Genomic DNA, 23,711 nt, shown 5'->3' with positions numbered 1-23,711 from the left:
GCCCAGTGCCTGACCTTGTGCTTACTACATCAAACACGTTTTATTTTTGAGCCCACAGCAATTTTATACCACAGAGGAAACTGACATGAGATGGACTGGATGGGAGAATGTGAGATTGTGTATATGTCTATTTTCTTTTGTAAGTTGCTTTCTTATTAAGGACATGAACATATTGTTACACTTGGAAATGTCTATTTGTATTTTAAGCTCAAATTTAAGGAAATATACTACTTTTAAAACCATTAGGCAAAACTACATTTAGTTATAAATTATAGCATCCACCGCCACTTAAAATTATGAAAGACTAGTTTATTATCATTTCTCATGCACACACACAAAATGTGCATATAATAGTAGTGACAGTAAGCTCTCAAAAATATCAAGTGTCAATAACTCTTCTATACTCTTTGCAAAATTATTACATTTAATTATCTCAACAAGCCTAGGTTGTAACAATTAGTATCACCTTCCCTTAAGGATCCGAAGCCTAGAAATGTTTTATTATTTGGTCAAGGACACAGAATTAGTAAAAGTTGGGAATGCGGGGCTAGCCCAGTGTCATAGTGGTTAAGTTCACAGCTTCACTCCAGCAGCCCAGGATTTGCAGGTTTGGATCCCGGGCCCTGACCTATGCACCACTCATTAAGCCATGCTGTGGCAGCGTCCCACATACAAAATGGAGGAAAATTGGCATGGATGTTAGCTAAGTAACAATTATCCTCAAGCAAAAAAGAGAAAGATTGGCGACAGATGTTAGCTCAGGGCCACTTTTCCTCATCCAAAAAAAAAAAAAGTTGGGAATGGCATGTAAAATATGTGTTCCAGTTCTAGACACTTTGACTCCAAATTTACCTTCTCAGTCACTCTTCTATATTTAATATGATTTCGTTTGATCCTTACACAAAACTTTGAGGTTTGCAAAATAAAAATTATTGTCTTTGCATATGAAAAAACTGGATTGTGGAGCAGGTAAATGATGGAAATCCAGCCCCTTTCTTCTGCCTCAATGTTTAGTAATATGATGGGATGCCTGTTATCATATTAGAACGCCAAGTTACAATAATCAACAAAAATAGATATGATCATCAGCCTTGTAATGGTAAACTCCCAGGGAAATATTCCCAGCTTTCATTTAACAAGAAATTATTGCCATGGGCCTTTATGCAGTTTGAGTGATTATAAAAATACTTTATAAACAAATCTGAGTAACAGCTCTTCAAAGAAATCATGATAGAAATGAATGCTTCCATGGAGAAGGTGTGAAGTTAAAATTTTAAAAGTTCAGTCCCAGTGACCATAGTCATTCTTAACTATAGCTTCACATGGGAATTGCCTGAAAAGATTTATAAAAATACTTTACCACCATCCCCATAGATTTGAAAGGGACCCCAGAGATCTAAATATTTTTCAAAGCTAGATTTTGATATGTAGGCAGAGTTGGTACTCCCAGGCTTATCATGTGGTAATTTCTGTGCTAGGCCCTTACATATGTTATTTTGATTAACCGTCACAATGACTCTAATATATATTGTAGATTGGAGATCTGAGGCTAAGACAGATTAATTGATTTGCCCTCAGAGACAGAGGTAAGTGTCTTTTCCAACAGAACCTTTTCCAACAGAAAAGGTTGGAACTCTTCCGCCCGCAAAGCTATTTAACCCACGCCTCTCTGCCCCAACCCAGCCACCCCACACATATATCCAGTGATTTGTCATTGTTAGGAAACTATTTAGATTTCTTTTTTTTTCTCTTGAAGGTATTTCTTAAATTAAGTCACTCACTGGAAGGTAATTTTGGTGATGACAAGAAGTGTTGACTATTTCTTCTTTTTTCCAGTGCCTAAGTGGTAACTGGAACGGAATGCTCAGTCTCCTTAAGTTAACATCATACTGAGCATAGACTTTGAGTTTATTTTTCTGATAATGTGCTGCTTTATAATGGAGGGAAAGCGTTTCTCCTAAAAAAAAGGAAAACAACACACAAATCAACAAAAGAAAGGAAAACAAAAGCTTGTTGCATGATTTTCTGTGCAGAAGAGTTCACTCTTTCTCGTCAGTCTCTACACTCTGTCACTTCCTTCAGTAGCTCTTGAAACTTTTTCTCACTGTTCATTCTTTTTTAACTTTTTCTGAACTATCTTAGACTTAGAGAAAAGTTGCAAAAATAGTTTTTGTATACCCCTCATACAGTTTACCGTCTTTCATAAACTTAGTATAAATATCAAAACAAGAAAGTTAGCATTGCTATCCATTTTTATTGTCATTACCCAGGGTTAATGTTTTATCACCTCTTCACTGGACTGCTGTAACCTCATAACCAGTCTGCTCTCCTCATCTTTTACATTTCTACTTCCAGTTAAATCTGGGAATGCTAACAGCAAGAAGCCCGTAACATAAGATTGATCTCTGATTTTTTTTCCCTCTATTTCCTACAGAATAAAGCCAACGCGCTCCATCTTGGCATTCAAATGCCCCCTGTATTCTCTTCTTAGCTTATGTCTCCAACCTTAGCTTTGATGACTGACTTTTCTAGTCATTGCTTTTCCTGAAATCTTTTTGCACTTTTATCTTTCTGTCCTCCTTTTACCTGGAAGATTTTTCCTCCATTTCTTCTCCATCCCACACAATCTTCAAATAACTGCAAATATTGTACTCTTATGTGCTCATTTTCACCAGCTAGTTGATGAGTTACTTGTGAAAGTGAGCCTTTTTTTTTTTGGATATTGTTCTCAGTGTCTGGTGGAGTGTATTACACAACTGGCCTTCTGTGCATTTTTTTCCTAACTATAGATTTGTAGAGCCTCTGAATCATCGTTCCTAGTAGAAATTCCAATTTTACAGAAGTATCAACTACTCAACAAATATTATTGTTATAGTTTTGTGTATAGGGACTGCAATTCAAAACGCTTGAAAAAGATTTTGATTGGCAAGATCTTGCGAAAGCCCTGCTTATTTCAGGAACACAGAAGTATGCTGCTCAGATCCACCCCATCCCCCATCCCTTCAGGTCTAAAACCCTCTTCTCCCAGCTGCTGAGAGTGTTGATGATTGACATCTCCAGGTTGACTCTCCCTCAGCTGATGAGAGCTGCTGGCCCAAGGCCAAGGCTCCATTCTCAGGGGCCTTCCCACATGCACTAAGTGGTCAGTGCTGGAGTATAAAGGCCTGGTGCCATTTCCTCAATGATCATCCCGTCTCTGGACTCCCCAGCGAAGTCCACTGAGGTCTTTGTTGTGACTGCATCACAGCTCAAGTCCTCCTTCTACCCAATATTGTCCTTTTCCCTTCTCCACAGATATTGATCAAAGAGCACTCCTCAATAAAAATTCTGTAAACTCTCTCTCTCAGAGTCTGCTTTCTAGAAGACTCACCTGCGACACTTACCTATCATTCCTCATTACATCATCAGGTAATTTATTCATTTGTCCATTTATTCCGTCAGTAAATATATGTTCAATAACTATTAGATGTCCGACACTTGCTGGATGAAGAAGACGTCGACCTTACCCTCATAGAACACGATTCTTGTTACCACACCAGACTTCTCCAATTGCTCCCCAGTTTCAGCAGTACCCAGAATTTCCCACAGTCTCTCTGCCTTTACTTATGCTTGACTTATGCTTAGAATGCCTTCCTTGCCCTTCTCCTGGTTAAACTCTACCTGTCTTTAGTAATTTAACTTGAATGCAACATCTCTCAGAGAGCTGTTCCTGACCAGCCCGTCTGAGCTGGACTAAGTGAGGGATCCAAACTTGGTGCTTGGCAGACAGCTGAATTTCTAGGTATGCTTGTTTGTCCCCTCCTCATTCCTCCTCCCACCAAAGTGTAAGATTGTACAGATTCTGTCTTATTATATATACTTCATATCAGGCAAGCTGTATGTGCTCAACTGCTGAATGAATGAGTAAATAAAAAGTAGAAAATTAATCTGAAAGAAAAGATGTTGATTCTATTATGCATAAGGTCTAATTACTTAAAATGCTGATTAATTGGTGGTTCCAATCTAATTTTATATTCTGAGGAATTAAATAAAATGGCATAAATATTCCTTTGATATTTCTATGCAGCCTTTTTTCAGCAGTCAGTTTTTCCAGGTACATTCAGTTGTGCTTTTGCAAAACTTAAATGGTACATGTTATATCATACTATTAACCTTATGTTTCATATTCCTTTGATATGTTTCCTTTGCATATTATTGAAGCCCACATGAATCTGACCAGTATCTTAAAAACGAAAACTACAAAGGAATCTTAAATAAAACAGACTCTAAAAGAGCTATCTTTATATAGTACTCCAACCCAGCAATACTCTTTCTTTTAAAAGACTTGGATATTGTTGAAATTATAAGAGTAGTTTATCTCCATATTTTAAAAGAGATTTCATTTCCTCCTTATTCCCACACATGGATTTCTGTATGATATACTTGGCAAATTTAGCTTTTGGCAAAGAATAACGTGTTAATTATTATCTTTCTCTCTCTGTCTCTCTCTCTCTCTCTCTTTTTTTTAGGTACGTCTGTCACTAATGTAACAGCTACCGATGCTGATGACCCAGTTTATGGAAACAGTGCAAAGTTGGTTTATAGTATCTTGGAAGGGCAGCCTTATTTTTCCATTGAGCCTGAAACAGGTTTGTGGCCTAAATTTTAAATTCTATTTACCATGTTATTGCTTGAGGGAAACACTTTTCCTGGGATGTGGATTATGAAATGTTATGGTTAAGTACCTCACTGCCAGTATCAATAATATTTGAATGCGTTATTCCTGTACAATATGAGGCACATGGTGAGCCCAAAAATTGTTTTGATGCTGATTAAAACAAATTGCAGACCCTTTGTAGAGTATCACCTATTTAACAGATGGCCTGGCACCATTTTTCATCCTGGGGGAAAAATGTGCTTATACATTAGGCAGACTTAAATATCAGATTTAAGGATAAATTCAGTTATTACTTATTGGCTGTGTGATACTTGGCAAGAAACATTTAGAAATCTTTCTAAGTTTTGACTCCCACATCTATGAAGTGGGTCTGGAACCTACCTCATAGTGTGATGATGAAGATCAGATGAAGTGATAAATATCAACCCTACAGTGCATGACATATGGTAATACATCAATGGATGCATATTATTATATTTGCTATTTGATTCCTCATTAGTAAAACAGGATACTGATATCTACCCGCTAGAGTTCTTTATGAAGCTATTATTATTGTCAATATCAACTCTATCCAATATCTGGAGTCTGGTGGTACAGATTTTAGAAACCATTAAATAAGTTATTAAAATAAAAATCATTTTTTACTAATTTGGAAAATAACTTCATAAAATAACAGTTTTTGTAAATAAAGATAAGTCTTTTTATTGTTTAATTTTAAGAATATATGAAGAGAGTAAAGTCATTTTGTTGGACTTTACATAATCTTGTAGAGGTATTTTTTGTAGTACATTTAAAAATTGTTATAAATAACAATATCCTTTGTGAAGAAAAATTCAATATACAGCTACATACACGTATAATATCATTTCTTTGATTCATGAGTTTTCAGTATTATTGAGATAAATTTCTATGTCTTACCATTGAGTCAATTATTAATTAAATTAAAATTTTAATGACTCTCTTTGCTTTTTTTTTAATTCAAAGAGTAAAATCCTCATGCATTTAAAAGTGAGAAAAAGTACATTTATGCATAAATAGATCAGGCCTTAAACTTGAATTAAGATTTGGAAACACGAAAGGACTCTTCTCAAACACATTAATTAGGGACATCATTATATATTCTTCCTCAGTGAAGAAGGGAAGCCTGTCATAAACTTCATCTCGTTTGGGCTCCTTGAGGACCCTGGGGAAGTGACAGAGGAGACAGTCATCTCTGGATTTTAAAGAAAAAGAAAAAATCTGCAGATGTCCTATTACTTGGCCAAAGTCATAGTAATAGAGTTGGGAACAGAACTGGGAGTCCCACTCAGGTCCTTAATTTCAAAGCCACTGTCAGGTATCTTTGAACGTCACTTTTCATGCGCAAGAATTATGGTACAAGGGCTTTAGTAAAACAGAAATATGTGGATTGTGTAAGCGGGGCGGAATTGTTTTCTCCTTTCCTCCTTGACTCTTTGTTCACTTGGCTCTTTTTGTTCACCATCCTCAGTGTAATATAGATATTAATCCAGCAAGTACTCATTCAGCATTCACCACGCACTGAATTAAATGTAAGGAGACAAATGCAAGAAGGCTAATCTCAGCCTGCAAGTATCTCACAATCCATTTGGAAAGATAGATTCTTAATTTCCACACAAATACAAGGAAGCATGGTATGTGATTTGAATAATTTATATCTCAGTAATAAATTACCCTGAGGTATAGCTAATAAAAGCCGCCTACTAAGTCAGATGGTTTGGACACTTTTAAGTCTCCCTGATATATATTGCCATTTGCTTAATTAAATGTTGTCAGCAACATTTAATATTTACATTTTTACCCACTCTAATGAGTTGTCTATCTCCACACGCATTCATTTTAGCTTTATCGCTTCTGATTTGACAGATACAAAATTATCTGATTTATATTTTACAAAGATTATTCTGGTACTATTGTGGAAAATGTAATGGAGAGAAATGATACTTGAAGAATGTACGTAGTGGTTGCTTAATAAATATTGGTTGAATAAAGTTAAAGTTTTTAACTAAAGTAGACAATGCAGAATGAAATAGAGGCAAATTCAATAATCAATAAAGAGTGAGTTTAAGTTCTTTAGCTGAAACATAATTATGTATGAGTGAAATGTAAACATTTTTGTGTAAATGCCTGCATAATTACGGTTGAGTGTTGGTTGTAACCACGGAATCTAAATTTGATTCTATCTATGAGGCTTTTTCTCTTTTTAAAAAAAAAATTCCGAGACTGGTATGAATGTGTGTGTGTGTATGGTGGAGGAGGGTGTAAGTGCTATGCAGAATCAGATTAAGAACACTTTTAAAATTTTGAATTAGAAAAACGTAGGAAAAAAAGTACAAAGACCATTGAGTATTTGGATTTTTTATTTTGTAAGCAAAGGGAAAGTAAATACCCTTTCTGGTGACCAAAAGATGTGCATCAGTTGTGTCCTCTGGTTAAACAGATGCTGAGACAGAGTTAGGAGAACAAGTGGCTTCTTGGGGATTAATGACTCTGAAAGGTAAAAGAGGCACCATCTTATTCAGTTCCAGCTGCTATAACAAAATACCATAAACTGAGTAGTTTATAAGAAACAGATATAAATTTCTCTCAGTTCTGGAGGCTAGAAGTCTGAGATCAGGGTGCCAGCATAGTTGGGTTCTGGTAAGGGCCCTGTTCTGGTTTTCTCCCAGTCTGGATTGGCTGACTTCTTGTATCCTCGTGGAAAGAGAGCAAGCTAGCTCTTTGGCCTCTTTTTATATAGGTGCTATGAAGGCTTCACCTTCATGATCTAATTGCCCTCTATGGCCCCACCTCCAAATACCATCACATTCGAGATTGCATTTCAACATATGAATTTTGGGAGGGACACAAAGGTTCAGTCCCTAACAGGCATGAAACAAGTTAGGAAGGGAAGCCAGTCATAGTCATACTGTGATGGAGATCTGATCCTCTTGAAAGTTAAGAGGAGAGGAAGTAAGATAAGGCAAAGCAGATTTGACAGCATCTTGGCCAAACCCATGGGGGTCCCTGGAGCAAAGATTTCTCTTAACAGGATTCCTGTGTTGCACATAAATGGCGGGGCTTTAATACTACCCATCATGCTTAGTCATTGGCTTGGATGTGCCTGGGAAGAACAGAGCCTTGCCTTGAATCATAAGACAATCCTAAAGATGCTTCAGCTGAAGGGTGCCAGCTAACTGCATTTCTAGGCAAATTCTTTATTTTTTAAAATTCCTTTTATTAATTTATATGTATGGTATATTATATTAAGATATTTATTTACTTTTGAACCATCCCTGAATTATTGTTTTGCTTATGATATGCTATTCTGTTCATAATAATGTCATACAGTGTTGTGGTTAAGAATGTTGACTCTGGAACCATACAGCCTGGCTTCACGTTCTGCCTCTGCTAGTTGCAAGCTGTGTGATTTTGGGCATGTTATCTATCCTCTTTTTGTCTCCACTTTTAATAATAATAGTCAAGTTCTTTCTTGAAGAAAAATCTGAGTAGTGGGCCTCTGTGGCTGCCACAACATGTGGCTAAAACAAAAGAGAAAATAACTTTTTGCTCTATCAAATCAATGAATATAATGTTTAAAACAATAATATTCAGGATAAGCACATGCTTGGTGAATTACTCAGTCAAAATTTGATAGTAGGAGTGTTAATAGGTACATTTATTAAAAAATTTTAAGGCTATGTATCAAAAACATTAAGAATATCCACTAATTTTGACCTAGGAATTTGAATTCTAGAAAAACAAAGAAAATGTCAGGGCTGAGCAAAGACTCCTTACATAAGACTGACATGCCTCTGATAACATCCCAAATAGGTTGGCCCTTTACATGATTGGTCTGTTCATGACTTCAGGAAGTGACGCAGCATAACTTAGAAAATAGTGACTGAATACCAATACTCATTGCTATTGATGTGGGATCATCCCTCAGTTCCTTTAAAAAAAAAAGAACGAGGATAGTGAAAGTTGTACCTTGGTAAACAATTTTGAAAGATGACTTCTCTTTAATTTTTAAAAAAATTTTAATGACAATGTTTTTAGAGAAGTATTTGGTTTATAATAAAAATGAGAGGAAGGTACAGAGATTTCCCATATATTCCTTGCGCCTGCATATGTATAGCCTCCCACATTATCAATATCACTCATCAGAATGGTGCACTTTTTACCAAGGATGAGCCTACATTGATACATAATAATCATCCCAAATCCACAGTTTGCCTTAGGATTCATTGTTGGTTTTGTACATAATACATGTCTGGACACATGTATATGACATATATCCATCATTATAATATCATACAGAGTATTTTCACTGCCCTGAAAATGCTCTGAGCTCCTCCTGTTTATTTCTGCCCCCTACCAACTCCTGGGCACTGGTGATCTTTTTATTGTCTCCATAGTTTTGTTTTTTCCAGAATATCAGATAATTGGAATCATAGATTATGTGGCCTTTTCAGATTGCCTCTTTTCACTTAGAAATATGCATTTCCGTTTCCTCCATGTGTTTTCAAGGCTCGATAGCTCATTTCTTTTAGTCACTAAATAATATTCCATTGTCTGCATGTATCGCAGTTTATTTATCTGTTCACCTACTGTAGGACATCTCAGTTTCTTCCAAGTTTTGGAAATTATGAATAAAACTGCTCTGAACATCTGTGTGCAGGTTTTTGTGAAGATAGACGTTTTAAACTCCTTTTAGTAAATACCAAGGAGCAAAATTGCTGAATTATATAGTATGAGTATATTTACTTTTGTGAAAAACCACCACACCATCTTCCGAAGTGGCGGTACCATTTTGCATTCTCACCAGCAACGAATGGGGATTTCCTGTTGCTCCACATCCTTATCTGCATTTGGTGTTGTCAGGGTTCTAGATTTTGGCTTTTCTAATAGGTGTATGGTGGTATCTCATTGCTTTAATTTGTATTTCCCGGATCACATATGATGTGGAGCATCTTTTTATATGCTTATTTGCTCTCTGTATATCTTCTTTGGTCAGGTGTCTGTTAAAGTCTTCGATACATTTTTCAGTCGGGTTGTTTGTTTTCTTAATGTTGAGTTTGAAGTTGTTGGTGCTATGGATTCAATTCTGACTCCTAGCCACCCTACGTACAGCAGAGCAAAACCACGTCTGATCTTTTTGCTCCATCCTTTCACCTTCCGTCACTATATCAGACAATGCTCTTTGCTATTCACAAGGTCTTCATGGCCAATTTTTCTGGCACTGGGTGGCCAGGCCCTTCTTGCTAGTCTATCTATCTTAGTCTGGAAGCTCCACTGAAACCTGTCCACCATGGGTGACCCTGCTCGTATTTGAAATACTGATGGTATAGCTTTCAGCATCACAGCAAGACGTCTGACCCTCCTTATAGGTTTTTGGATTTGATTTGCTAATATTTTGTTGAGGATTTTTACATCTATGTTCACGAGAGATACCGGTATGTAGTTTTCTTTTTCAGAATGTTCCTATCTGGTTTTGGTATTAAGGTAATGCAGACCTCCTAGAATGAGTTAGGAAGTATTTCCTCTGCTTCTATACTCTAAAAGAGATTGTAGAGAATTGGTATATCTTCTTCACCGTATGTTTAATAGAATTCACCAGTGAACCCATCTGGGCCTGGCCCCACTTCCTTTTTGTACCAGGCATCTGGCCTTACCAGCAAGGGTCAGACTTGTAGCTGTAACGATCAACCTTGTGACAGTGAGAATTCCCTCAAAAGGCTGTGGGACTTGAACACATTCACAATATTTAAAAAGAAGAAAATTGCCCATTGACCACTGTCATCAAATCCTTGATGCTAGAATATTTTCAGTAAGGAAAATAAACCAGAGCATAGGAGACAAGAAAACCTTGATGTGTCTTCTTTCATCCTCGCAAGAATGCTAAGAAAAGAACTCTGAAATTTGGAATAGATTAGTTCTGCTGTCCCCTTGCCTGTTACATTCCAACTTTATGGATTTATTTTCTGTTGCCATATTAATCTCAGGGAGAGCTCCTTCTCTTGTTTCAGGTATAAGCTTATTATCTTGTTCAAGCTTATCATAATCAGTAATTATCTTATATATTGACTTGTTTATATTTTTGTCAGTTATCATGCAAGAATGTAAAGTCTGTAAAAGAATGGGGCTCCTTGATTTGTTCGTTTTGCATCCATACGCCTAGCAGAGTGTTTGGCACCTAGAAATCTTTTACAAAGTATTTTACGGGCCAGGCCTGGTGGCCTAGTGGTTAAGTTCAGCATGCTGGACTTTAGTGGCCTGGGTTCTGTTCCCAAGTGCAGACCTACACACCACTTGTCAGTGGCCATGCTGTGGTGGCGGCTCACATACAAAAAGAGGAAGATTGGCAACAGGTGTTAGATCAAGGGAAATCTTCCTCAGGAAAAAAAAGAATCATTTGAGATAAGAAGGCAAGAAGCAAAAAAGAATCAAAATAAGGATAGAAAGGGCAAGGAAGGAAGAATGAATTAACAGAGAGAAAGAGAAAAGCTTGCCATAGCTCATAGAAAAAATGTGTGAATACTATTTGATTTCCTGTTTATAATTCTTCTGTCAGTTCCTCTGGTGGGAAGAACACTTCTTCAAACTTAGATGTAATTTTTGTTGCTGTTCTTGTTGGGATTCACTTATGACAAAAATTCATGCCGTTTCCAAGTTTCATACTATGTCCCAAGTGTCTAGCCAACACGATGCTATTCTTTACTTGCAAGAATGAGCATTGAGACTGTTAAACTCTCACCCAGATTTAGTTCTAGATCACATATTGAGATTGAAAAGTTCAGGGGCCATGACACCAGGAAAGAATGGTTATTAATATATCTTCCTATTCCAGAGGTCACGGTGATAGTGATAACACCACTACTACTAATAATAATAAACTACAACAAACAAAATGAAAATATTATTGTGTTTCTACAGTCCTCTCAGTTTGACAGAGCACGTAATCAAGCTGCAGAGGGAAAGATTTCTATCTCCATTTTGCAAATGAAGGAACTGTGTTTCAGAAAGCATAAGGTAAAATGCCTTCCCCATCTTTCAGTCAAAATCCCAGTCAAATTATAACAACAACAGAAAGAATAAAAACAACAAGCATATAAACCACAACAACATCATTTATTGAACACTTATTGTCTTCTTGGCATTGTGCTAATTGGGTTTGCATGCATTATCAAATTTAATTTAATTTATTCCACACGATATTTTGAGATAGGCACTAATGTCATCTCAGTTGTGCTGATGAGAAAATAGACAGAATTGATGCATTTCTTGCCCAAGGTGTTTGAAGCAAGATTCAAAGTGAGTCTGTCTGATTTCCAACTCCAATTTTTCAACATTCTCCTGTACCCCCGTTTGACTTCCAGGCAGTGTAGCTCATGCCTGGGGCTGTCATTCATTTAGGAAGGACCCATAGAACTTGTGAGCAGGCCCAGGTTTCCTTTACACATAGACATAGGAGGCACTTTGGTGTCAGAGAAGATATGAGGCAGTAGTAATTCTAAAATGAATTGTCATTTTTGTGAATAGCTTCAAAAGGCTGAAAATAGCTTATTCAAATTCTATTAATATTTTCTTTTTTTGTTTTCCTCTTCCAACCACCCTCAATACCATATGTTTGCTTGTCACATTTTGGGCACAGACAGGCAGAAATGTGGCATTTCTTTAAAAACCACTAATTTGAGGACAGCACTACGAAAACAGTTGCATTTCATCCTAAGTGATTGGAGATGGAAAGTCTAAATGAAACGCAAGGAAAGTGAATAATAAATGCTTAATTATCTAAAGAAACCAGGGTAAAGTTGCAGGACAGTCTAAACTTTGCTCCAGGCAAGTGAGAGTATGAAAAATGGCCTGCTTAAAAATAAACTAACTTAATTCATTGACCTTTTTTTGAAACTCAGAACATCTTTCTTCATTGGATACAAATAACATTTATCTCGGTAGAACCTGTAAAAATGAGCTGAGGGAAAAATACTCTTTGGGACAAAAAAAATCCATGTAATGAATGGTTCTATTTTATAAAAATCAAGATAATGCGCAGAATCTTCATGGAATGCCTTCATGGAATTGAGTCATTTTTAGGCCTTCTGTGTCAAAGTGATAAATTGCAAACACACAAGGTCTGTTTTCTAATCAGGATTGCCTAGATAATCATTTCCACTGCCAAAGGGACTGACCGGAGATTTTTCTTAGTGCAGACCTTTGAGAAGAAATATTCAGATAAACTCACGCTAGCAAAGCTAGGAGATGCATTGAGAAGTGAAAATGTCTTTGTAATTCACATTAATCAATATTTAGTCAGCATCTACACTCTGATAAAATATGTTCTAGGGCCTGAGGGTGCAATGTAGTGTATGATACATTCTAAAAAGAAATATATATGACAATCAAAATGGTGTGACAACATAGGACATATGCCAGAATTCATACTATACAGATGGAGAGGGGCACTAGCCCATCACACTTGAATGGAAAGTGGAAAGTGAGGAAGCCTTCCTAAAGGCAGGGACAACAAAGGTTGCATCCTGAAAAATTGGTGGCACCTTAACAAGTGATTGATGTGGAAACTGTTAAATAAGGCCTTACAGTAAGAAGAAATGAAAGGATGTGTGGTTGGGGAAAAAATGTTGGACATTGGGGCGATATTGAAAAATTAAATAGTTTCACCTACTCAATGGTATCAGAAGATTTTTCCTTTAAGAGATTTTTCTATATAAAATAAATTTAGTCTAGAATTTAGAAATCCAAACTGTTGCTAATTTTCTGCATGATTTTGGATAACTGTCATCACTTCTCAGGACTAAGTACCCACTTTTAAAAATACTGATAGTAATGCTATTTCCAATCATTGATCATACTGGGGAAAAAACACATATTCCGTACTTTGCTCTTGATTGTCACAAATTAAGAATATCTTTAATATTATTAATATTTATATTTTTATTGACTCAAACAAAATGTGATATTGTCCACTTAGAAAGGCCAAAGCTTTTGCATTAATGGTAGATGGAAAATTCCTTCAGCAATGTTAAATACAAAACACTCATTTCTATTAAAACCCCTGGATTTGGAATTGAAAGTTTGATAGAAAGACAGAAGTGACACAGAGAGGAGGGCAGCTGGCTTGACCAATTCCCTAGGACAATTATATCATCGAGGATAAAAAACCTCTTTCTATGTACTGGCCCAAAACTGGGGTATGTCCACCCATCACACAGCTGGCTCACTTTTAAAAATCACAGAACACCCTAGATTAGCCCCACCCATGGAGTAGATGGTCAGTGGTGGGGAAGGCACAGGGATGGCTTTTTCCGTAACATGTGCAGTCTCTTCTAAGTCTCTTGGAAGAAGAACAGGGGTTCTCCCTAGAGAAGTCAGGCACGGAGCCAACAGACAGGAGGATTTGGGAAGGAGCCAAACAGTGCTTTGCTCACCTGTGGGGATATCCTCCTAATGCCCTCTTCATTCAATTTCTGTTTTCATTATGCAGTGAAGGGCAGAGATTTCTATAGTTTTTTTGAGGGAAGAATACAGGCAGACAATCATCCCTCTCAAAGATCACACACACATACACACACACGTTCAGAACAACTACAGAGGGGGAAAAGTATAAGTGTGTGAATCTATCCTTGTTGTAGTCCAAAAGAGAGTATAGAAAAAGACAGTTACTTTTCTCATGTTCCTTACATTTCGAGTAGAAGAACCACTAGTGGATACTGAGTAAAAATCATAGGCAGCAAAAAATTATGTGCCAGTGTCTTTGCATTCTTATTTAATCCCTATACCATGTAAAGAAGCTATTTTAAAATGTTATTAAAGATGAGTATTAGGAAGACCCTTGAAGTTTAATGATGTAGCCAAACTCAGACAGGTGACAAATGTTGGTACAAATAACTCACAATAAATATTTGTTGAACAAATGAATGTATGAATGAATTAACGAGTGAGTAAATGAGAATCTAAAGTGTGTAATTTCACCTGTACCTAAATTTAAACCTCATTGTGTTGTTTAGTTCAAACTAAAAGATTATGATGATGAAAAAATTTAATTTTAAGTAGATCAAAGTTCTGATATGCTCAATATTTACAGATAGTATTCCCAACAAAAGCAATCCCTCCCCAGTTTCATCGATGATTAAATCTTCATATCCCAGTGAGCATGACAGCTGGCTGCTTGCACACACTGACTGATTTATTTCCCTGCTTGGAATCTCCTGTGGGAGGTAAAGTAGGTTGAGTAAGTGTTGTGGTCCCATTAATTGTTTTATGATTACTAAAAATAATCTCCCTACCCACGTGCATAGAACAATTAAATATACTTGGCTAAGTGGAAAGTAGCGTGACTGTCATGTTACATAGAACTTTGAAGAATTTTTTATCCCAGAGGGAGGAGCTGTCCAGTGCTGACCATAGCTGAGGTTGCAGGGATATATTTTTAGAGAAACCAATGTCTTTGGATGTGCGTGGTGAATAGAAAGACTATGACTCACAGAGGCTCCTTAACACGTAATACTTGCTGTCACACTGAGGTGCTTTGGGATGGGCTTAGGTGGAATTAACACAAACACTCACTCCCGAGTGACACCCATCCAAACTGAGTAGAACAGCTAGAATCAGGAATTTTTCCCAGTTTACTATGTGTCATGTCCCTGCATAATTACATTGTAATTTCTATTTCAATGGTGAAACTCTTTCCCTCCTTTGAAATATAGCTTTTCATTTCATTTGGACTGCTTCAAAATGACTTGCTGAAAGGACAAAGATGTGCTTTTCATTGATTTTATAGAGAAGCATGGTTTATCTAAGAATATCAAAGATTAACCAATATCCAAGAGGAGTAAATTTGTGACAATCCCTTATATACTCAAAAATGCATTATATGTATTAAACCTTTGGCATTTTTATTTAAAGATAACAAGTTTATTTGTGTAGTTGCATCTCTCCCTGATCCTTATGGCCTAACTCTTCATCCCTAGCACTTAGGATTACCTAAGATTGTGTTGAACATATTCCTGGTGCTGAGTAATTGTTTTTAAATGTTGTGGCAAATGTGACTTTAGATACAACTCCCCAAAAGAAGGATCATGCAATGTTTTAATGTGCCACTTTGGAAAACAGAGTTAAATATCTTGAAATATTGTCTGTGATTATATATATAATTATTGGAATTTCCATGAAGAGGATTCACTCATACTGGACACCACTCTTCTTTATGGCAAAGGCAGTCTCTAAGATAGGCCCATGTGTATGAATAGCAATCCACAAAGAGACTGGAAGTAGGAGGAACACACAAATACTCCATCTGTTTCTTTGTAGGTCGAATTCCAGAAACATTCTTGTGAAATAATTTCCTCTGGACTAAAGCTTGAAAGAGAACAATTTTTCTTTTTGAGAAAGACTATTAAGAGAAAGAGTTTTGACCATAATTGCTGCGATTCTATCTAGTTTTTACCATGCTCGCTAGTGCCTCTCATTGTGCCCACCTCGTGACGGTTGTTCAAGAAACATGTTATAAATGAACCAGTAAACGTAGATGATTAAATCAAGGATGCGCATGGTCAGAAAATGGGTTTCTTCGGAAGGATTTAGATGCTGTCAATTTCAGATCCCAGGGGATTTGGGATTTAAAAGATGGATGCTTCTAAGAAGCTTAGAATATATCTTTGCATTCTTTTCTCATATTCAATATATATCAGCTTCTGATCATCTGATTATTCGGAAACAGTGAGTATGACATTACTGATAACAGACCAGGGATCCAAGGATGTGCCCATAGGTGCTGCCTAAAAATAGCCCATAAAACACCAGTGTATCCTCTTTAGATCATTTGTGTCTCCCTTTCCAGAAGCAGTGACCACTCACTCATGGCAGTGGCACATAACTCTGGACATTATACTCTGTTCAGAGAATCAAAGGGAAGGAAGGTACTATTTATTGCTCATCTACTCTGTGCCATTTCTTATAATTTCCTCACTAACCATGTGAAGTGGGTGCTATGATCCTCACTTTAACATGGAGGAAATAAAAGCTCTGGGCAAATGAATTTCTGGAAGCTATCCAGGTAGTAAAATTCAGAGCTGGTTTCCTGACCACATCTCTCTGATTTCAAGCTCTGCTGCATTAGGCTTCCTATCTCCTAATAGAGGAGATTATGGAAAAAAACAGTGAAAAGTCAATGAGTCCAGGAAAAAAAATGAAAGGAAAAAGAGTGACTTTAAACATTTTAATGCCATCTTAGATTAATGTTTATTTTCAGTTCAGTAAATAGTTATTTATTGATCACCTCTACTCTCAGGGACCAAATGATGTATGGGGTAGACATGGCCCTGACTTCATGAAGCTTACAGAGCAACTAGAGGGATGTCAACATAAGTAATTATGTTATAAATACATCAATTGTATGTTTTCTTGTTTGTTGTCCAAAGTGCCTTGAAGAAAACATGTAAGGGAATGAGATAGTTGATTTATTATCATTACAGATCTTCCTCGACTTATGATTTGGTTATGTCCCAATAAACTCATCATAAGGTGAAAATATTATAAGTTGAAAATGCATTTAATACACCTAACCTACCAAACATCATAGTTTAGCCTAGCCCACCTTAAACGTGCTCAAAACACTTGCATTAGCCTACAGTTGGGCAAAATCATCTAACACAAAGCCTGTTTTACAACAAAGTGTTGAATATCTCCTGTGACTCATTGAATACTATAAGAAAAGTGACAACCAGAATGGGCGTGTGGGTACAGAGAGTTCTAAGTGTATAGGTTCTTTACTCTCGTGGTGGTATGGCTGATGGAGAGCTGCACTGGCTGCCTCTACCCAACATCACAAGACAGTAGTGTACCACACATCGCTAGCCCAGGAAAGATCAAAGTTCTACTGAATGCAAATTACTTTGGCATCATAAAGTGAAAAAACTGTAAGCTGAATCATCCTAAGTTGGGGACTGTCTATATTACCGTTATTGCTGTTGTTGTTTGAAGGATTGGGTGGAATTTCATGAAAGGAAAGTGGGAAAAATAACACAACATTCTGGAATGGGGAAAAAGCTGGTTTAGCTTAATACAAATCTGGACGATTCAGGAAGATTGGATAAGGGAGTCTCAAATAGAGTTATTTGCAAAGAATAATCAATCTCAGGGCCTTCCCAGTGGCATAGTGATTAAGTTCACATTCTCCACTTCAGCAACTGGGAGTTTGCAGATTCAGATCCGGGGTGCAGACCTACACACAGTTGATCAAGCCATGCTGTGGTTGTGTCCCATATTCAAAATAGAGGAAGATTGGCACAGATCTTAGCTCAGAGGCAATCTTCCTCACCAAAAAAGTGAAAAAAGAATAATCAGTCTCAAGAGAATCAGTCCTTCATTGTTCAAAAACCTGTGGAACTTTCCACTTGGGGTGAAACCCTGATTCAGAAAAAACTTTGAGTAGCATAAGTACTGATCTATAACTTACATTCGTTCCCTTACAGTTAGAAAATTTTGTGGTTAAAACATGGCAATAAATGGTTATACACATGTTTAATCTATATTTATAGAAGAAATGTAGTTTTCAAACTCTTGCATGCCTGTTACTGTGCTCAGATCAAGTGAAAAACAGAAAAATTTTGAGTTCTCATAGGCATGGACTAAGGAAGATGTGGCAATATAAATAAAGCAAGAAAAAAATTTTTTAATGACTTCAGAATTATATGAGTCACTTTACAATTTGTGATTATGTGTAATTTTCCATTCAAAATCTTAAATGTGATTATTTTATTACCAGCTAGGCTGTTTTATATGACCATGAGGAGCAGAAATGTGCAATTCAGTAAATTAGTGATTTTAGTGTTCGTAAGGTTAACAGGGTTGAGCTGGTTAGTAAATGTAAACATAGCCATAATTAGATAGATTTTTTTTTATATATATCTGGAGAGTTTCTTTAAAAGTAGTTTCTATGTGTGGTAAAATTTTATTGTGTGTGACAGAGTACTATTGGAACTTTCCTTTCCATCTCATTAACTTTAATAATGTTGCTGTGGTATTATCTATCTTAAAAGCCAACTTGACCTCTGGCACCTGTGGATCTCTTAAAGACAGGAACTGAGATGGCCTAATTGTGCTATTTAATAACAAATACATTCCTGAGCTATAAATGCAAATAATAATAATGACTTTACACAATGAAACAAAATGCAAATTGGATTCCTTTACTCACATTCTCAGCAGAGTATAAATTAGCAACCTCAGACACAAATAATAATAATAGAACACACTTTCTATGTATCAGGCCTTGGATAACAAAGCCAAAACATTTAGTAGTTGAAAGAGCTGCGATCAAAGCTCGTTGGTCCTCAGTTCCTCCTTTGCAAAACCAAGTCAAGGAAAGATGTAGCCCCATAAAGTTCTTAGAGGGCTAGCTTTGCTCTCTCTGTGACTTCAGTCAAGTCATTTGAGTATAGATGCCTCCATATCAAAGTAGCATCCTTAGCAGTCATGATCTGTTAACTTCGCAAAATCATATTTTTAAAATCTTTCCCTCATGAGGTAACTGTTTGAATAAGGATTGTTAATAATCAAGTATCAAGAAAATGTTTGTAAGTGTGATACTGTGTACTTTTTCTCACTATATATATATATATATATATATTTTTCTGTAGCTTTTCTAAAGTAGTTAGAAGGAAATAACTCCCCCCCCCCCCGCAAGCCCCCTGTGTTCCATTTTCTATCCATCAGGTATACCAAATTGCAGTAGTAAAATGCTAGAATTGTCATAATGGAATCTATTCTGAGATGACATCACTTTCTATCACATTTGAAAATAGATATGGGGAAAAACACATTTAAAAACTGCATTTGTCTTATTTACATTTGATATGAACTCTAAAGTAATGTGCTTCCTGCATTCTGGAAAACAGTTATTGAAGATTGTCATCTTAAGTAACTGAAAAATAGGTTGAGAGGAAGCAAAAAGACCAACAAAAGCTCTGTGTTACATATAAACATTTATTTATAACACAGCTAAGCCTTTGAAAGATCACTGTGTTTCTGAGAGAGCGAAAGATTCAAGGTGATGACAATGTGGTTTAGAATTTCAGGGGAGACAGCATGGTATGTGAAATCCTGAATGAGAACTTTGGAGTCAGAATATCCACTTCTGTATCTACCATCCCTAGTTTATGTCCATCACTAAGATATTTCATATCCCTGAACCTTACTGACATCTTAAGGATGGAAGACCATAGCTGCTTTTAGAGTTTTTCTAAAGTTCAGATTGAGTTAACATATTCAGTGGGCTCAGCACTTAATTTCCATTCAACTGCTTGAGTTCCCATATCCGAAAAATTTAGAACTTCCATTGAAGGGTGTTAATCCCAATACTACCCCATTAAATCTTGCATTTCTCAATAATGGGTCACAATAACTGAAAACTGTTGGTAACATAGGTCATTGACTTGAAAATAAATTTGGTGGAAAATTGAGGTTTGTTCATGTTTAATACACAGGAAAAACTCGCCCTTATCATCTTGGTGGGGCAGCCTCAGAATGCAGGACCAGAAGGCCCACTGTATATTCAGATCCCTAAGCAACTGAGGGGGAAATGGCATTTTCAGAGCCGGCTCCCACCTCACCCACAGTAGGTCCTGGGTTTTGCCTACTTGCTCCACCATTCATGGTTGTCATAATGACAAAACAGTGTCTTCCTCTGTGCTGACTGCCAACACCTGTCTCTGAGTCAATTTGTCTCACTTTTCTAAGAAACCATTTCAATAAATGTCAAGGCGCAGAATTTCTACACGTGCAAATATTTATGTAACTGTGAGAATAAGCACAACAGTAATTCAATCCTAAGGTATTCAGAATGTTTCACAGGCATAAATTAATTACACCACGTGGCTCCCTGTTAAGTGGAGCACTACTGTGCTGGCTCTTGAGGGTTCTGTGGCCAGAGTCTTCCATTCTAGAGGAGGAGAAGTGGGGAAAATCAGCTCTAATCCGATCTCCATCCATCTTCAGAAGTCTGCAGATAGTCGTTTACTTTTATATGGGATTCCTCACAAGCTCACATGAGAAAAAAGATATTTGTTCATGTATTGAGTCATTGAAAAATATTAAAATGTACTCAGAGACCACTGTGTGTCAAGTTCTGTTCTAGGGGCCGGGGGAACATCAATAAACAAGGTAGGTCAATTTGTTTATTGTGTGTCTGCTCCTGCTAGAATACACGTGGGGAGAGACTTTGATAGCTGGGTAAGGAAGAAGAGGGGTATAGCTGAGAGTGGTTATCATTTTGTAAAGGCTGGGCAGGGAAGCCTCACTAATAATCTAACGTTTGACTCGATGTCACAATGCTGCCTTTACAAATGAAGAGAGGATCAAAGAGATAAGTGACTTCCTCATGGTCACACTGCCTATAGTATGCACCTGGGATACAATAGTTGAGATTTTAAGTGTAGGACTGTTCTTTGCCAACACAGAATCATGGACATCACTTCTGTCTTTATGGTGTTTAACAAGAGGTTAGTTAGAAAAAAGATATATACACATTTTTTTTTTCTTTTTGCTGGGGAAGATTTGCCCTGAGCTAACATCCATAGCCAATCTTCCTCTTTTTTTTTTTTTTAAGGAAGATTAGCCCTGAGCTAACATCCATGCCCATCTTCCTCTACTTTATATGTGGGACGCCTGCCACAGCATGGCTTGATAACTGGTGCATAGGTCTGCTCCTGGGATCCGAACTGGTGAATCCCAGGCTGCAGGAGCCGAGCCCATGAACTTAACTGCCATGCCACCAGGCTGGCCCTTTTCATTTTTATTTTAATGTAAGTTGCCACCACAGCATGGCCCCTGACCGATGAGTGGTGTGGTTCCATGGCCAGGAACCAAACCTGGGCTGCCGAAGTGGAGCGCACTGAACTTTAACCACTAGGCCATCAGGCCTGGCCCAGTCATATATTTTTGGAGTGAAAAAGATTACAGCAGAATATTTTTATATAAAAGAGGATTCTTAGAGCCTTAGAGACCTTAGAGAGTAAATTTTGATAGAGAAGGGCAGGCCAGTTCGATGCTAAAATGAGTACGTAAGCACAGATAGGAAACAAATTTGGTATGACAGTGTTACGACAGAGTGATGCATAAAATGATAGCAGGGTTCAAAATAGGAGGGGATGAATTTGAATTCTAGCAGGAAGTTGCTCTCACCTGCCTCGTCTTTTGGACTGTGAACTCATCCAGACCAGAGAACAGTCCTTCATCTATCTTTGTATCCCCACCCCCTGGTACTGTGTCCAGTAGTTTTGCCATAAACATCTTTGCTGCAACCACGTTTACTGCAAGCACTTTTGCTGCAAACATTTTCTCCGCATAACTAATTGGCCGTAAGACAATTTTGCTGTAAAAAAAAGATAAAATCACTGGTAGATAGTTTGGTTTCATTTCCCCATTGACGAATCTGAGCTCTCATAAGGGTCTATACAGTGACAAGTAGACATGGTTCCCTTACAATAGTGGAAAAACGATAACAACTAGGTATAGTGACTTGATAGAAAATACGATGGTAAAAGTTACGGCAAGTGTGAAATAATGAGAGTATAGAGCCAGATTGTATACTATACTAGAGAATGATAACACATCAGTCTGCAAATTCTTTGGGGTACCACAGTCATAACGCATTACAAAGCTCAGGCACAAATATGCATCCTAGTATTTGGAGACGGATACCTTTCTTAATGAGGGTAGAAATTTGAGTGAAAAAGAAAAAATAAATTACAGTGCTGAAGGATGAGACAAATCAACAAGCAAAAAAAAAAGAAAAGAAAATGTGTAATACGATGAATGAAAGAGAAGTGCTCAGGTACAATCCACAAACTAAAACCAGTTATTTGTGCCACATCTGCCATGAATCTAAACATATTTTAAATGTATTCAAGTATTTTTTGTGTTTTCATTTTTCACAATAAACTGTTTTTAATCTTGCTATTATTTTCATTTTTTGTCATTTTATCTTTTTTATGGCAAAATTGCCTTACAGATAGTTAGCTATGTGGCAAAAACGTTTGTGCCAAAGATGTTTACGATGAAACGCCCTAGAATCTCTTAGTATGGTGTCTGTTTCATCAGAAGTGCTCTCTCCATGGTCACTGATTTGAATGACATTATCAGAGCCTTTGCAAAGATGAGGAATTAAAGAAGGTAGGAGATGGTGAGATGGCTTCTTATCTCTTGCCCTGCTGTATGGGTGCTAAGAAATTAGAGTTGAATTTGGAGCATTTTGGCAGAGTTAGCATAAGTTAGCATAAGGCCACTAAGTAAGAAAGAAAAGTTGGTTTTACTCATCATCTTCCTGATTCCCTCATGTGAAAGTTCTTTGGATATTCAGTTCACTCACACAAGAAACAGACCCCTGGAATTTCCTCATAATAACAGATTCTTTGCATACATGAAGATAGTGAGGCTTATGAAATTTTGTTTGCCTCTAAATATATAAACAACAAAACTAACTGCATACTTTGGGAGCATCAAGTGATCGGGAAAGTAGCTATTGAAAGAATGACTGATAGGTTCAGGAAGAAGCAACAGCTCCTCTTTGGACCCGTTGGAGCCATCACTTGGCAACAATTTCTAGAAAAAGAGAAAGGAAAAAGAAATGAAAAATCTTGGTAATCATCAGTACAACATACTTCTATCTCTGACACAGTATATTTTGCTATGTTCTATAGGTTTTCAGGAAATGTATGTTTTTAACAAGGATGGATAAGAAACACACTAATGCTTAGGCACATTAGTGCTTACAGAGGGAAATATTGGAATTGGAGTTAGAAAATTCTGGATTCCAGCATCGTTCACTAGTACTGTGACCTTGAGTAAGTCACTTATGCTGTATTTTGAAAGTAGGAAAAGTGTGACTTCTAGGCAACGTCATATACAGTTTCCTCTTTCAATCCCTTGGTCATCTCAGAAACAGGGGGTTAGGGCTCTTCATTTAATAAGGAAGATCATGACGAGCGAGGGTAGGTGACTTGTTTGAAATCACCCAAAACTTAAACGTCAGATTTGA

At 37.0% G+C, this 23,711-nt stretch overlaps 1 protein-coding gene across 4 annotated transcripts in view; it reads left to right on the top strand.

Moving 5' to 3' along the window:
* The window catches only part of CDH8 (cadherin 8), a 337,912-nt gene that overhangs the window by 146,676 nt on the left and 167,525 nt on the right, over window positions 1-23,711 (top strand). For all 4 annotated transcript variants that reach the window (XM_070612041.1, XM_008515416.2, XM_070612038.1 and 1 more), the window contains one exon: window positions 4,509-4,628. In XM_070612041.1, coding sequence (XP_070468142.1) covers window positions 4,509-4,628 — 120 coding nt within the window. The remainder of the gene's footprint in view (window positions 1-4,508; window positions 4,629-23,711) is intronic.

The sequence above is a fragment of the Equus przewalskii genome, chromosome 3 (assembly GCF_037783145.1).
Source record: "Equus przewalskii isolate Varuska chromosome 3, EquPr2, whole genome shotgun sequence".
Lineage (NCBI taxonomy): Eukaryota > Metazoa > Chordata > Mammalia > Perissodactyla > Equidae > Equus > Equus przewalskii.
Note: the sequence above shows the minus strand (reverse complement) of the source record. Positions and strands in the feature narration are given on the sequence as shown.